Source organism: Callorhinus ursinus, unplaced genomic scaffold (genome assembly GCF_003265705.2).
Source record: "Callorhinus ursinus isolate GAN/ISIS: 27379988/994484 unplaced genomic scaffold, GSC_fseal_2.0 scaffold8, whole genome shotgun sequence".
Taxonomy (NCBI): Eukaryota; Metazoa; Chordata; class Mammalia; order Carnivora; family Otariidae; genus Callorhinus; species Callorhinus ursinus.
This window is the reverse complement of record NW_027397070.1, coordinates 34699141-34716790: the sequence shown is the minus strand read 5'-3', so window position 1 is coordinate 34716790 and position 17650 is coordinate 34699141. Positions and strand designations below refer to the sequence as shown.

The 17650-nt window shown below is 36.2% G+C and overlaps 1 protein-coding gene across 2 annotated transcripts in view; it reads right to left on the bottom strand.

Moving 5' to 3' along the window:
- Nucleotides 1-871: 871 nt before the first annotated feature.
- The window catches only part of MNAT1 (MNAT1 component of CDK activating kinase), a 202047-nt gene continuing 185268 nt past the window's right edge, over nt 872-17650 (bottom strand). The window contains exon 9 of one of the 2 annotated variants that reach the window (XM_073895320.1): nt 872-3094. In XM_073895320.1, the coding sequence (XP_073751421.1) occupies nt 2974-3094 (121 nt within the window). In that variant the 3' untranslated portion in view covers nt 872-2973. The remainder of the gene's footprint in view (nt 3095-17650) is intronic. The other variant, XM_025869928.2, reaches the window with a different exon arrangement.

Below are 17650 nucleotides of genomic sequence, written 5' to 3'. Positions count from 1 at the left end.
CTAAAGAAGCTTAGTTCAAATATTTAGTGAATGAAATTAAGGAATACTACTAGTGCATTCCAACTACGATGTAAATGTATTCGATACCATTAATATCTGTTTAAAAGGAAGGTAGTTAATGGTCAAATGATGTTCTACATAATAAATTTCTCAGAACTTCTCTCAAGGATATAAATAAGGTGATTAAGTTGATGTCATTTATATGCCATAAAATAAGTAGACACTTGATCTGTAAAACTTCCTGGAAATCTTAAGAAGTTTGATTACTCAGACTTGGTTCTACACAGCCTGTTGTTTATTAGCTTGACAGTTTGATATTCAACTCTGGAGCATGGATTCTGACCACTTGGGTTCAAGTCCACTCTGCTACTTTTAAGTTGTATTGACCTTCTGCAAGTTAGTTAACCTCCCTATGCTTCAGTTTCTCCATCTGCTAAAATAGGGGAAATAATACTAGCATTGTAAAGATTAGGTAATAATACACAATACATGAAGCACAGTACTTGGTGCATAGGTAATGCTCAGTAGTTGTTAGCTATTGTTTCTGGGCTAGTATTGTACGAAGTTAAAAGACTTAATTGATGTATATGAAGGACTTCTACAGCCTTTTGTCTCTGAGAAAGGAAATCACTAGGGGGATGGGGATAATCTCATCAATTTAGAGTATTTCTGTTACTTAGTGAATTGTCATTAAGTTACCTTTCACCATTCCCTTCGCTCTAATAAGGTCGATTAAAACTTATTTGCCTTATTGAACAAAGTACAGCAATAGTAAGAACAAAATATTTACAAATGTATAAAGGTTTTGGAATTCAATTTATTTGCCAAATCAGATGCAGACAATTTCCACAATAATGAGGTAGGCTCGAAAAACGTTTTGAAAGACTTTATAAAGTGTTCTATTAATTAGTTCATTTATTTAAATACATTATACAAGGTACTGAGAACAAGTAATAGTATTTCTTTTGTAAAGGCTGGATACTGTACTTCAGCAGCTGAGTACAGCAAAGTCCTAACTTTAAGTCAACGTTCTCACTATTTGAACAGATTTATAGACTGTACTTAAAATCCTAATCCTCAATTGGGGAATGCTAATAGATATGAAAAATAGAAGGCAGCCTGTAAAGTACAGACAGAACTAGACTTAAATTAAAAACAAAAAGCAAACAGTTTTAATTCTGATCTTTTACTAACTTGTGTATATGATCTAAGCCTACTCAATTATTTGATGCCTTGGTTTTCTTAGTTATCAAAGACTGTTCAGGGGTCAACTGTACTTCTAACTAACACAGGGGTTAGGGACACTGGCCACCCACCCCCAACACACACTGGAAAATCCACATATAACTTTTGACTCCCCCCAAAATATAACTACTAATAGCCTACTGTTGACCAGAAGCCTTAACACAAACATAATAATCAATTATACATATTTTGTATGTCATATGAAACACTGTATAGTTACAATAAGGTAAGCTAGGAAAAAGAAAACGTTAAAATAATAAGGAAGAGAAAATACATTTACGGTACTGTACAAAAAAAATCCACAGGGACGCCTGGGTGGCTCAGTCGTTAAGCGTATGCCTTGGGCTCAGGTCATGATCCCAGGGTCCTGGGATCGAGTCCCACGTTGGGCTCCCTGCTCCGCGGGGAGCCTGCTTCTCCCTCTGCCTGCCACTCCCACTGCTTGTGCTTTCTCTCTCTCTAATAGATAAATAAAATCTTTTTTTAAAAAAATATAAGGTAAATTAAAAAAAAATTCACATACAAGTGGATTCATACAATTTAAACTTGTGTTGTTCAAGGGTCATCTATATTTAAAGATGAAGATGTACCTGAAATTAATACCTGCTTAGGCAAATAAGCTGGAGCTGTTACCTGTGGATATTCCACCCTAATGTAACCACAAACTTTGTTTCACATAACTCCTCCCATAAAATTAACATCTGTTATAATGGACATTTGATAGGAAATCCCTTAATTTCCTTGAGAAACTATGTCCCATACACGGTGGTCTATATAACAGATTCATATAAGGTTGAGATGCTACAAATATCCATCCTCTCCACATCCAACTCTAAGCAAAATCCTGGGTATACTAAAAGTCTTTGAAGTTTCAACAGAAACTATATCAGAGTCTGCAATTTACTGAGAAAAATTTTGTTTAAAATGTATCCATTCCAGTCTCCAAGGTTTCATCATAAAATGAGCTCACATTTGAAGTGAAAGGTGCCATTTAAGTATTAAATTTTATTAACTTACTTCTTTGAATTTGTCATTAAAGCAGGTTAATACTCTCGTCTGGTTTATCCTAAGTGTGGCTCACAGCTGGGAACTATAATACCTTGATCAAGGTTTGTCTCACTTTCCACTGCTCAAAACAGGCACTGAGTCCTTCATATTGAGAGAGTGGCATTATCATAGGTCAAGTTTTACTTGCCACAACCTGCTGGTAGAAGGAAATATATCCACTTGTCTGGACTAGTATTAACAACACAGGGCGGAAAAAAGGAACATTTTATGAGATGAAATAATAGGCTTGGATATTAACACTAAATGTCGTATTCAAAATGGCATTTTAAAATGTGTTCAAGTAAAACACTGTAATAAGAGAAAAACCACAAAACTTAATATAAAGTCTAGCTTTATTTTTAAAAAGATTTTACAAGTCTGTCAACCTCAAGCATACATAGGTGAATTATTCATATCTTCCATCAGATGAAGTTTACCATATAAATGCTTCAATCCCTCTCAGAAAAATACAAGTAAAAAATAAATCTTTTCCACATATATTTATCCACTATATTACTCAGCTGAGTTCTGAAATTTTCTCACGAATACTTTAACACAGCTGCTAGCGGTGGCACTGTTGTTGGGCAGCTGCACAGGGCTCTCCTTTTACACGCCTGCTTTACTTTTGCTAGCTCCCTGGTTCGGCTCCTGGGTCCAAATCTTAGAAAGGAGAAATAAAGGTTAACTGGGCTGCCAGAAAAGCCCACTGAATGCATCCTGTAGCGCTCTGTGACAAGCAAGAGAAGAAGTATAGCCTCCAGCAAGGTCCTGTGGAGAGGCAGCTCTGACATGGTTTAAATACCTAAAACAAAACAAAAAGTGTAGCGCTGATATAGAAAGCATATATAAATTGGTACTATTTTTTTAAAGCAATAATAAAACTGATTCACGTTTTAAAGGGGAATTCTGAGATTGAAATGTTCTGACTTTATAAATGCATTATTACCCTTTAAAAAGAAACATACTAACTATATATAGACTGCCTAAACTAGTTCAATTGTTAAACTAAATTATAAAGCAAATTACATTAAGATCTAAAAAGAGCTCTCAAGTTTTCCAAAAATAATACTTGCTATTAAAATGTTCACCGTTCCCAATCTTCAGAACTTGTTTTGTTGACTGTTGTTTGGGTACCTAACTGCTATTGTCCTCCTGGCATACTCTTAATAAATAAGTATACGGTATCATAATACTACTGTATTATTAATATTTTTACATAAATATTGACTATTTTACATAAATATATTCTGAAATAAATACTTATTAAATGGAGGAGGGGAGAGGAGAGAAAACACTAGTTACTTCAAATTTACTTCAGCATTACAAAAATATATTGTCTCCTTCCATACAGGAAGTGAAACCTTAGACAATTACATGCCCAAGAAATCTGACATCCTGAGTTCAACAGAATGTCCCAATTAGTAAATACAGAAGAAGTCTTTTGAACTGATCTCAAAAGACAGTGTAACAGACACCATTTTTCTTCAATCACACATATATTATTTAGCAATTAAACTTTCTACCTTGATAAAGGTAAACAAACAGGCCTAAAATATAGGATAATCCTAGCCAAAAAGGGTCAACTTGTTAGCATGACTAAGAGCACTGTTGGAAAACAAATATTTCCAGCCTTGCTTTAATGCCTAGTTTAAGAAACCACATTGTTTCTTCAGGCCTCAGGAAGTAAAGGAGCTTCATCCGCCTTAGAATTACGGTTATGGCAAATGAATAAATCAGGTACCAGAACATTTTAATAACTTGGAAACTTTTCTACTCATTCATTCAAACTTCCTGTGTGTCAAAGTCTTGATGCATGAGCAACTTATTATTTCTAACATAATAACAAGTCTGTTTTTCATTTGTATCCATGTTTAATAAGGTTGTGTGATTAAAAAATATATGGCAATATAAGAGGGCAATAGAAAAAGTGCTCAAAGTAAGACACAGGATAAGCTCCCGGAATTGGCTATAATTTATTCACACTACCACAAATCAAGGTGTTAACGCAATTCTTTGCTTCTCTGCCAAGAGTGAAAGGGAAAAGTGGAAGGAGAAAGGAAATTAATACTTATTGAGCAATGATCTAAAACTTTTTTTTAAAAAAGTAGGCTCTATGCCCAGCGTGAAGCCCAGTGCAGGGCTCGAACTCATGACCCTGAGATGAAGACCTGAGCTGAGGTCCAGAGTCAGATGCTTAACTAAGCCACCCAGGCACCCCTACAGACTTTTGATACTATACTTATAGCAGTAAAAATACTTGAGCATGTATCTCTAAAATTTGTATACTTATTTATAAATCATATACCTATTGTATTAATACATAGTTATATAGTATATAATTATACATAATATACTAATATAGAAGCATATTATAAAATACATATAAATATTTAAAGGAGGAGATAAAAATATTTCAACAAAAGTTCTAATATTTTCTCCCTACATCCCATCTTATAAACCTTGATGGGATGCATCCCACTTTCATTGTCAAACTCTTGATAGAACCTTAGGTCCCCCGGGACTTAAACGGATTCACCAAATCTACCACAAGGCCAGAAGAAGTATCTGCTTATTACATCCCAGGACACAATAAAATGTCCACTGTTAAGATTATGATGCATGAGAAATGATGTAAGTTAAGTCATCTCACAAGTCTAAAAATCAACCTGGAACAGGATAAAATCAATTTCTCTTCCCTGAGAACTCACTATCACATAAATAAGTAATATTTAGTAATATTTTTACAAGTATCTTAGAAATGAAACATTCCATTCCTAATATAAGTTTCCAAGTAAATTTTATCCATACACCAGATACCGTTGTATTACCCTTTTTCCTTTCCTCAGATCCTCAAAAGAAAAGCACAGTCTTAGCTCCAATGGCTGTTCATTCATGGCAAAAATCAGGTACCACAGTAAATGTCTGTCAACCTTAAGAAGCCAACTATCATAAACAGAATTGGTTTTCATAGCTGTAATACAAACCACTATGCAACTAGTTGTTTTGATTCATGACATTTTGGTACAACTTGCTTCTGGGAAAGTTGAGTCATACCATCTCTGGCTTGGCAATTCAAGCATAAACTTGCAGTGTACATACAGCTTTTTATATGTTATCCTGAGAAACCTAAAACAGCTGCATGGCTGGCAGGAAAACACAGGACCACCAGTAAAATATCCAAAACAGTTGCATCTTTTAATTTATGACTGTGCACTGTTTCCATAAAGAGTATATAAAACAGTTCAACTTTTTATAGGTAAAATGTAATAAACAGTCATACTCATTGATGCCATAAATGTGTAAAAAAAGTTTATTTAAAATGATTAATTAGTGTTTGAAAACAGTAATTCTTGGACAGTCATAATCCAGAGCAATGAGCAAATATTTTAAAATTTTTAGTTATTAAGGCTAAGTTGTAGATTCTTACTGCCAAAATCAAGTCAATTAAAATTTCTTTGCATAGCACTGAAGAAAATACATTTCCCTTCTAGCAATCATTTACATTAAACATGTCTGTGAGTATATTCTTTAAAGACCTGCTTATTTACATTACTGTTTTTGATCTCTAGTGCTGCACAAAACAGTTACTGTTAAATATTTCATTCTATTTTCACCAGGGCAACCTACATTAATTCCAATTTAAAAAAATAAAACATAGTTCATTCTTGTTACTCAACTGTAGGCTTTTATTTTCTAGGTATTTTAACGTAATGTTCTTAAACCCTTTAATTATTGTGGTACACCGAAGTATTTTAAAGGATCTGCCACATTGAAACCACACAATGAGAATTTAGCGTTTTGCCTACTTTTTCACATTAATCCACATCTGTGTTGTTTTAATTCTTTCATGACCATTACAAGTACATCACTGAATAGGATTCCTGGGGTTTCTGGCAAAGGTCAGTATCATTTCATGTACACCTTTATAGAACAGAATGAGGAAGAAGTCTTAGCTAAATTTATTTCCAAAAGTCAAGCTCAGTTGGATTTTGGAGCCCAGAGGTAATTGCTCTGACTATTTAGCCAATCCCAGGACAGTATTTCTGTTTTTCATAGGTTTATTTTAAATACCTGTAAATCTTATAAGCAGAAACCAGGAAAGAAAAAAAAAAGCTTTGCTTATTTTGGTATCTATACCTTATTTTTACTGAAAGCAGACTAAACTCAAAGCTTTAAGAATCATACCTTTGATTATTTTCTTAATAAGACTAAAAAAAAGTATGTTTTCAAAAGCAAGTCTAAGATAATTCCTGTACAAAGGGCATCTTGTGCCCTAATTTATACTCTGTCTAAAGTTGCCTTCCTTTGCCATTACCCATCAAATCCCTTTCAAACAGACTTTGGAGGAGGGGGAGGAAAAGGAGGCAATGGATCCTGAGAGAGGAGTAAGAGAGGATTAAGCATTTGAAAACCACACTTGAAAGTTTGTTCCTGAACTTTGATTTCCTACACTGTCATTTTCTTCTGTTACATTTAGCAGCTTTTGCTCCCAAAGAAGGTGGTATAATTTACACTTAGCTTCAGAAAGACTTCATTTTCTCAGTTCTTTAACATAAGAGAGTTCCTCTGAGATTACTCTTTTACTATTTCCCTTCCTTTAAAAGCCCTATATCGACCATCTGGCTAAAGTCTTGGACTCAGCTCATTTTAGTGCTATTCAACAATGCTTTGAGTTCTCAGCTGGGGCAGAGGGCAGGGGTTGTCACTCAAGACCAACAGGCAGCACTCTTCCCCTCTAGTCATAACCTCTGCATGAAAACCCGTGAAACACTTTGGCTCTAGAGAATCAAAGAATCTTGGAATTCAAATTGAAATGAAAATGTGAAGTTCATATTAGTTTCCTTCACCTCAAATTACCAGGACAAATGGATGGTTAAAAAAAAAAAAAAAAAGTCCAAGTTCTTAACTCCACAGTGTTTCTCACCTCAAATTACCAGGACCAATGGATGGTTTAAAAAAAAAAAAAAAAAAAAAAGTCCAAGTTCTTAACTCCACAGTGTTTCTCTAGAGTGAACTCTGGAGATTAAGACTTTCTTTTTATAAATGGGCCCATTTTTAAGCCTGAATTTAAAGCCACCATGCATTAAACAGACCAGTTCCAAGTAGTTCTTTCTGCCTCCCAACCCACAAAATTCAAATCTAAGTGCCATTAAGAAACATGAGCCAGCTGATCTCAGCTGTCAAGACCAAGAGCTGTTGTAAGAAATTCAGCTAAGGCTATAAAATATTTACATTAACAACGTGAAGTGTATCTCAACAGATTTAAAAACAGAGCAACAGTGTGCTCAATTATCACTAAAAAGCAGAAACATTCTGAAAATGGAGGTTAGTGCTCAGGTGTCCTAACCCAATCATAATGTCACAATAACGGACAAACTGTCTACAGAGGGAAACTGATAATCATATATTCCAACATAAATGGGGAAAGCACTTCAAGTCAGAACTACTGTCCATAATTCTATGGGCAGTTTGGTTATAAAATACCAACCAAGGCTTCATGAACTCAAACCAAAATATCACAAACTTCCACAGTCATCGTATTACTCTTCACTTCATTATCTAACCAGCAAGTGAAAAACTATTAAAGCTATTTTCAGATATATACTAATATACTTGGGAATCTAGTAACCAATTTATTCCAGACATTTAGACCAACTGAACAGCAAAGCTCAGATTTGGAAATTAAAAGCCACATGCGGTGCCCAAGTGCACAGTAGGCATTTTTAGGACAGGGTAGCTGTTACTGAAAGTTAATGTAACTACATAGTGAAATGAAAAACGACTGAACACATAAAAGATAGAGATACTTAAGTGTAACATATTCTATGAACAATATTGTTGGTAGTTCTGGATATCTCAAATGATAGACCTCTAAGGATACACTCCATCTGTATAATACAGATAAATACAAGAATATCTCAGGAATCAGGTGCTATCAGATAAACTTGAACACAGTCATGAAAATAGATAGTACACAGTAGCAATAAATTTTAAATATACTCCTCAAAGTCAGAAGTTTATCTCAGTTATGTTTGGCTAATTTCAGTATTGTTCTCATATGCTTAAATGAGATTAAGCAGAAAACTGCTATAAATAATGTTTTTACTTATTGATTCTTAAAACATTATGATACTCATGAATTTATTCAAGATAACCAGAGGAGAGAAGGCAAAGTTTCATGAAAATCTAAAAATAACAAATCATATCAGAATCATAAAAATAACAAATCACATATAGATTTTGTATATCCCAGGGAGGGACAAGAGCCACTACTTCTGTGGTGGAAATATAATAGAGATCATAAAAATAAATATCCTAGTTTCTGATTTTAAGTTCCTAAAAATTCTAGTGCCTCATTCTGGCTTGTCTAATGTAGTTTTTTTACTGTGAATTCCATGTTAGTAACACATGTATGCCAGAAATTCCATCATATCTATAAAGACAGGGTGGTAATTTTTCCCCAAGGGTGGGAGAGGCAAAATGCAGAAATTCGTATGTATGCAGTGTATTCCTTCTTAAAAAAAAAAAAATTACTGAGTGTCTACTGGGTGTCAGGTATTGAAGCAACTCTAAGAGTAAAACAGAGAGCAGCCTCCATGTTCTAATGGACCTTGTAATTCAGCAGAGGAAAAAAGATGTTAAACAACGAATATTATGAATGAGAAAGTCAGGGCTCCATCAGTGTAGTTTAAAAGGAAGCCAACATGAACAAGTTCAGAAAAGGTCTCCCTAAGGAAATTACAGTCCCAAAGGATGGCTTAGACACAAAGGATGAGGAAGAGTTAGTTAGCAACCCAGTGGAGGGAAGAATGTAGCGCAAGAAGTCATAGCACATATTGAGAATATGGAGGAAAGGTGGCTCAGGATGAGGCTAGAGATGTTGGAAAGTATTCAAAAGAAATGTTAAGAACTATGAATTTTATTGAAAGGGCAACGGGGGGCGCCAGGGTGGCTCAGTTGTTAAAGCAACTGCCTTCAGCTCAGGTCATGATCCTGGAGTCCTGGGATCGAGTCCCACATCGGGCTCCCTGCTCAGCGGGGAGTCTGCTTCTCCCTCTGACCCTCCCCCCTCTCATGCTCTCTCTCTATCATTATCTCTCTCTCTCTCAATGAATAAATAAAAATCTTTATTAAAAAAAAAAAAAAGAAAGGGCAACGGGAAGCCACTGAAAAGTTCCTGTTAGGAACCTGATAATATAAGCTACTTTGGCTACACAATGGATAGAAGAACAGGAGTCGATTACTGAGAGACCCCTTATAGTTTCTCTATTCCAGGCTTAAGATCACGGTACCTGGATTAGGGTGGCAGCAGAGGAAATAAAAGTACTGGTTCAAAAGACATTTAAAAACCAACCGAGGAGAGGCACCTGGGTGGCTCAGTTGGTTAAGCATCTGCCTTCGGCTCAGGTCATGACCTCGGGGTCCTGGGATCGAGCCCCATGTCAGGCTCTCTGCTCAGTGGGGAGCCTGCTTCTCCCTCTCCCTGTCACTCCCCCTGCTTGTACTCTCTCTCTCTCTCTCTCTCTCTCTCTCTCTGTCAAATAAATAAATAAATAAATCTAAAAAAAAAAAAAAAAAAAAACCAAACCAAAAACCCAACTGAGTAGATATGGGAGCAAAAGAAGGGGAGAAGAAAGTAATGGCAAAGGCAACTTCCAGCTGTCTAGTCATATGGAACAGGGAAAATGCCCTCACAGAGACGATGGAAAACTGGAGGAGAAACAGACTGGGGTGGGAGAGAAGAGAACGGAAAGATCATGAGTTGAATTTTGGACTTAAGTCTGAAGTGATTGCAGAAGAGAGATACAGAATGGCAGCAGGATATATGGGCCAAGTGCTAAGAAGAAAATTATGGAATGAAGGTAACAGTCTGGGAGTTATCAGTATTTAGATGGTATCTGAAACCATCAGGTAGATGCTAATATTTAGGGAGAGAAGACAGAATGAAAAGAGAAAGAAGGGCCTAAGGCAAAGACCTAGAGAACAACAACATACAATGATATGACAAAAGAAACCGTGGTTGTTAATTTTATGTATAAACATAAAATTACGTTGAGTGAGCCACAGAATGCCCAGATTATCTGGTAAATCATTTCTGTGTGTGTCAGTGAGGATATTTCTGGAAGAGATTAGCATTGGTGAACTGAGGAAAGCAGATGGCCCTCCCCAATGTGAGTGGGTATTATCCAATCTATTGAGGACCTGAGAATAACAAGAAGGTGGAGAAAGGTTGAATTCACTTTGCCTGACTGAGCTGGAACATCGATCTTCTCCTGCCCTTTGATGCTCCAGACTGACATCTACACTATTCATTCTCTCTCACTACACCACTGGCTCTCCTGGGTCTCTAGCCTGCAGACAGCAGATCATAGGCCTTCTCAGCCTCCATAATCACATGAGCCAATACCTAATAATAAATCTCTTTCTCTTTCTTTCTTTCTATCTACCTATAAATCTATCTATCTTTCATCTATCATCCATCTATCTCTCTTGGTTCTGTTTCTCTAGACAACCCTAACTAATACAGAAGCTAAGATATTTTGAAGCGAAGGGTATGTGTTCAGGTGTGGTAAATACAAATGCTGCCATCCCCTCCCGTAGACTTGCAAAGGAGGTAGAAGGAAGGTGTAAGCTGCTTGGAAAGGACTCAGAACGCGCTACTTGTGCCTGACTCCTTGAAATTTTGAAGAGATGGTAATAGCAGAGACAGAGATGGGAAACCTATCAGATCTCTCCATCTAGGGGCTCCAAAGGCTCTCTTCATGGTATTTATAGCAGTAGTGTTTTTTATAGCAAAAGAACAAAAGAAACAATCCACATGTCCATTGACAGGAATATAGGCAAATAAATACTGTACAGCAGTGAAAACAAAGGACATATAGCTTCATGCATGTATCAACATTGCTGACTCTCACAAAGAATGCTGAGTAAAAGCAACAACAAAAAGTAAGTTACAGAAAATATCTACAGCCTGGTCCACTTACATAAAATTCAGATATGCAAACTACACATGGAATATATAGATATGACCGAACTATAAAAAAAAAAAAAGCAAGCATATGATAATCAGCCTGTTCAGGGTGACTGAATCTCTGATGTCAAGTGGGACCACAAAGAGAAGAAAAATGCACACAGAGAGGGCTTCTACAGCATTGGTTATGCTCCATCTCCTAAGTTAATGAGTGGAATTCAAACTACAGGACTTGAAGGAGTAGAGGAGGGAGAAACAGTGAGAATGGAAACAATTCAGCAATTGTCTTATTATTACTCTTTGTAAAATATATATATTTTTTTCTATGTATGAAATACTAAAAAAAAAAGTAGTGCGAAGAGCATAGTCACAGCTTTAACTGCCACTGACCCAGTAAGTAACCTGCATGTAAACACCAACCCGATCTCAGTCGGCTGGGCTTCATAAAATATTACTACTTTGATTCCATTTATAATAATTCATGTTAATTCTAATTATTCATCTTAAAATATGTTTAATACTGCAATATGTTGTGCGGCGCCTGGGTGGCTCAGTCAGTTAAGCATCAGACTTGATTTCAGTTCAGGTCATGATCTGAGGGTCACGAGATCAAGCCCCACCACGGGCGTGGAGCCTACTTAAGATTCTCTCTCTCCCCCCACCACAACCCCCATGCGTACAAGCTCTCTTCTTTTAAAAAAAAGAAAAAAAAAGGGGCGCCTGGGTGGCTCAATCATTAAGCATCTGCTTCGGCTCAGGTCATGATCCCAGGGTCCTGGGATCGAGCCCCGCATTGGGCTGCATGCTCAGCAGGAAGCCTGCGTCTCCCTCTCCCACTCCCCCTGCTTGTGTTCCCTCTCTCACTGTCTCTCTCTCTCTCTCTCTCTCTCTCTCTCTCTGTCAAATCAATAAATAAAATCTTTAAAAAAACAAAGAAAAAACCCTGCAACATGTAACATTCATACTGTTCTCTGTACTGGTTTACAAGCAAGGTCAATATATTAATTTAAGATGGGAGAAGTTAGTAAAATCAGATTTATTTGCAAAGAAACCTTTGAGGAATATACATCTAAATAGCAAGCCTAAGTACTGATCAGTGGTTAAAAAGCTGATCTACTAAAGCAGCAAAAATAAAGTGACAGATGAAATCAGTTCAGTGGTCAAAGAGCCCTCAGCCAAAGCCCTGATAATCTGGAATTTTCCCCCATGATAACGCTGCAGATTTCTATTTCTTTACCAGAATGAAACATAATGTGCTTTCTGTGGCTAATATTAAGGTAACAGCCGAGATGTATAAACCAAATCCAATTCCTCTCCCTGTCCAATGGTAGTTAAACACCCTCCCAAGTTTGCAGAAGAACTCTCCCCATTAGTGTTGTTTTTTGCTGAGTGCAAACTCTCTAAATATAAACAACCTCAGTCTTCTCCCCTCTACCATTCCCTTTTCTTCCCTGTACCCAACATAAATACATAAGGACATCATGGTTTAGTAGAAAGGTCAAAGATTTTGGAAACAGATACATCTGGGTTTGAATCTCTCCTTGGACAATTCCTAACATTATGATTTGGAAAGTGCTTTAATTTTTCGATCCTCATTTCCTCATATGCAAAAGGGAGACATAAACACCTCATAGTAATTTCCAGAAGATTAAGAAAATGTATCTAATACATCTGGCGAAGAACAGATATTCAATAAAGTATATATCCCTGACCACCCTCGTAAATTTTCTTTGATACTATTAATAAAAGTATACTCTCACAAGGAATAGGCCTTTCATGGCCCAAATTTTCAACATGTTTTACCTTCTGCTAATTAATATGTACCTCTCCTTTGCCAACTCTGTGAGCTTACTGTTCATTCCCACATCCATTTCAACAATAATAGTGTTGCCTTCTCTCTTCCCCTTTTTGCTGTACCCTAAGTATAAAGATTTAAGTGGAGGTTTTTTATTTTTTAAGTTAGACAAAAGGTAAGGAGTAGTCCTGCTTGTTAATCTTTTATGCCAGAGTAATAGAATAATAACCCAAGGATGCTAATACCTTCATATTAAAAGGCAAACGGGAAAAGTTTACATACATACATATACATATATAATACCTTTATATATACATAAACATATGTGTACAGATCTGTATTTCACAAATACTATCCACACCCTAGTTTTATTTCAAAAGTGAAACTGCTACATTATTTCCACTCTCACATCCTGCATCTTACCTCTAATCACCACTAAGCAACCACTGCTCTGTCCTAACCCTCCTCAGTATCTTCCCCTACCTCCCCAGGTCTGGAGACAGCTTCCAGCTGTAAAACGCTCTTAGCCTATGACTTCTATAACATATAAACCTATCATTTGGGTCACACTCCTACCACTTTCACACAGGATTCCTCAAATTTCTCTTTATCCACTTGCTTCCTAATTAGTAGTTTTCTTCTTGGCTTTTCTCAGCTTCTTGACTATCTCTGAAACGTATAGCTTCATTTATTACCTCTGTTCTACTAAACCTGCAAATCTTACCTTTCGGTCTTCTGGCCTTCTTTGTTAGTTACAAGACTAGCATTTTTATCTGCTTGGGTGGCCTTTCATACTTGGCTGTCCCACTGGCACTATAAATTTAATATTTTCATAACTGAATTCATCTTCCTTCACAAACCTAGCCCTCTGTCTGTGTTTCTTAATTTCTCTTAATAGTTTCAACATACTCCTAGGGTCATCTTGGAATCCTCTTCTCCCTGCATACAAATGAGAAATCTGCATCACAGTATCTCTCTACAAACATCTATTTACTTCTCACATCATCTTCATGGCTGCTACCTAATTTTAGCTCTTTTTTACATGGAAGAGGTAAATACTCTCTTAACTGGTCTCCCTATTTCCAGGATGTTCTCTCCATTCCAATCTATTCATGGTTATCAAACTAATCTTCCTAAGGCAAAGTTCTGCGTCTCTCTCATACAAATAAACATTCATTGGCTCCCTGTTGTTATGTAGAGTAAAGTCAAAGTTCCTTAGCCTACCATTCAAGGCCTACTGTACTTGATTCCAACCCACCTTTCTAAAAGTACTTCCCATTAATCGTCTCCATATACCCTGAATGTAAGCCAAAACCAGCCAGGAGGTTTTCAGTTATTCTCTATGAAAACCTCATAACTACTCACTTCATACCTTTGCTCAAGTTATTTCATTATCTTGGAATACCCTCACCATTGCCTGTCTTTCAAAGCCATGGTTCAAATGTCAACCCCTCAATTCTGAACAAAGACATTAAAAGCTTAACTATGCCACACAGATGTGTTATATGTGGAATAACAAAACAAAAATAAAAAATAAACTAAGCTTAAAAGCAAAAGAAACTCCAGGCTCAGTCGTTAAGCGTCTGCCTTCGGCTCAGGTCATGATCCCAGGGTCCTGGGATCGAGCCCCACATTGGGCTCCCTGCTCGGCGGGAAGCCTGCTTCTCCCTCTGCCACTCCCCCTGCTTGTGTTCCTGCTCTCACTTTCTCTGTCTCTGTCAAATAAATAAAATATTAAAAATAAATAAATAAATAAAAGCTTTTGGGCACCTGGGTGGCTCAGTTGGTTAAGCGACTGCCTTCGGCTCAGGTCATGATCCTGGAGTTCCAGGATCGAGTCCCACATCGGGCTCCCTGCTCAGTAAGGGAGCCTGCTTCTCCCTCTAACCCTCCCCCCTCTCATGTACTCTCTCTCTCTCTTTCTCTCTCTCTCAAATAAATAAATAAATCTTTAAAAAAAAAAAAAGGCAAAAGAAACTCCAGGTGCCAGAAATTATACAGGAACTCAAAATCAGTGCATAAGCAGAGCTTGAAGTTCAGGAAGATGCTGGGTACCAGTGATTCAATACCCATACAATGACAGGAGACAGGCCTCAATCCTGTCCCTAGATGTAGGAAGCTAGAACTGGGCTTGGCTCACTGCATATAACCTGGATCTACAAAATGTTGTCCCATCTATAAAACAACTTGTAGGAATATTCCGCTCACTGGCCTGGGATAGTCACAACAAAGTCTAGGGGTATGGACGGAAAAGAATTAAATATAAAAAATCACAATACCCAAGTCTGTTCCATTCCCAAGAAATTAAGAATAATAATATGTCACGATCCAGTGAAGCCAACAGGAGTTTGGCCAAAGCAAATAATCTCAATCCAAGGCTCATGAGAATACAACACCCACTAAAAAGAGATACACAGTTGTTTAAAAAAAAAAAAAAAAAGGAAATTAGCCTCATTTATTAAGAGTCAGAAGACACAATCGATGGCAGGACAACCACACCCAGATAAGAGAAACTGAAAGGAACTTATTTCATGTTAGAAGAGATGAGTAAAGAAATAAATGCCAAGAAATCAAGAAATCAACAACGTGAAAAGAACAAGCATTTTCTTAAAAAAGAAAAAATCAAACAGCAATTCTTAGAATAAAAGTCTCAATGGACAGGTTAAGCAGTTGGTTATTGATAGATGGAGAAAAAAAATTAGTGAGTGGAAGGCTATGTGAGGAAAACATGAAGAATTTAGAGCTAAAAAGAAGAAAAAGGGAAAGAACCACTAAAGGATATTTCAACAAGAAGAAAATTCAATCCCAAGGAGAAGGGCAGGATACAAGGAACAAAGATGGCGAGACAAAAACACCACCACTACCACCACTACTGCCACAAACTGCTACCAGTAACAGCACGGAAAGTACAAGGCGAAGTCGAGGTTAAGCATTCTAAGGCCTTTGTTTTGTTCAAACCAAGGGAGAGATTTAACCTTTAGAGTCAAAAATAACATCTGTTAATTCTGGGTGACAGAATTATAATATTTAATATATATTACATAAATAATAATATTACTCTCTGTACGTCTCTATGTTTGAAATATTTAACGGTTTTTTTAGATTCTACCTCCTCTAGATTGCCCAGATGGAATTACTTCTTTGCTCTTCCTAATCTGCATAGCATTTTATCTCTAAGTAAGTACTGTGGCAATTTATAGTTACAAGTTCCCTGTCAGGTAAGTTTCTTGATAGCAACATAAATATCTACTCACTAAACAGCCATTACTTTTTTAAAAATCATCTTAACTTGTAAGCAGAGAGCATATAATTTTTTTAATTATATAAAAATTCTGGTTAGTTAAGATACAGACCTAAAGAATGGCCATGATAACAGAGGGCAAATTAAAATACAGAGGATATGAAAAGAGTTATCACCACAAATTATGAAGATGCAGAGGAAAGACAGCACAGGATTGAATGGAAGACAGACTGCACATCAGTCCCTAAGGAAGATGAGAAGGTTTCCTGGAAATCAAAAGATGCCTATAATAATAACAGAGAGATGGAATATAATGTATAGTGTGAAGTGACTTTATTTAAAACATAAATATGAGCATTTTCTTAAATAGGTATATTTGAAAATTGTTTGAGATTAACATCCTCTGTCTCAGAACCTAACCTCTCAGTGTGTTAACCAATTTTATACTTAAAGATACATAGCACAATGGAATATAGCTATGAATGCAAAGAAAAACAAGAAAATCAAACAGAACTAAACACACCCAAAGCAAGATCTTTTGTAATGTATTTATTTTTCCATTCAAAGCACCTTCTCAAAAGCTCTATTTCACACACTGGAATCTGAATCATGTCAATAACTTAGATAAATCTCTAAAGCAAACAATAACAAGCAAAGACAAAGTCAAGTGGATAAAATAACTGATGTTTTCTCTTAATTATGGAAAATTCTATTTTCTAGCAAGTAAAAACAGGTTCATAAAATATCTACTCAAGGGACAAGTGACTATTGAGTAGTAAAATCTAAGAAAGCTCCAAGAATCCTGGTTTAATACATAACAATTTTAAGTTTTTAAGAAGCATTTTTAATACTTAAGCCCACAAAAAACCTGCACTTTCTTCCAAAAGCTAAACCACAGCATCGTTTTGGGAAAAAAATAATTCATGCCCATTATCATAAGTAATATGCTAATGCAATCAGTTTTACCAGAAATGAAGCTTTTCTAGAATAGAATGCTTTAAAAGACTAGTCAGTTAGTTGGTTAAATACCATTTGGACCAAAACCTTCATGTGTATAGATAATATTTTCCTCTTACTTAAAAAATTATAGCATTATTTTCAGTTTTCTGTTTTGCTTCCAGACTACATTTTTTGGCAATGTGTTAATAACTCAGCACATGCTGGTATAATATTTTAAGTAAAAACACATCCTAATCAGTTACATATGACTTATTTTGAAAATCAGAAGTTTTAACAGTTTAAGTGTACAGAACCTGCTTCAATATTATAAAAATTCTTTACAGTAAGCCTAGATTTCTTATTTTATCACCTTAAAAGGTTAAAATAAAGAAAAGAACTCTACTGTTTACTT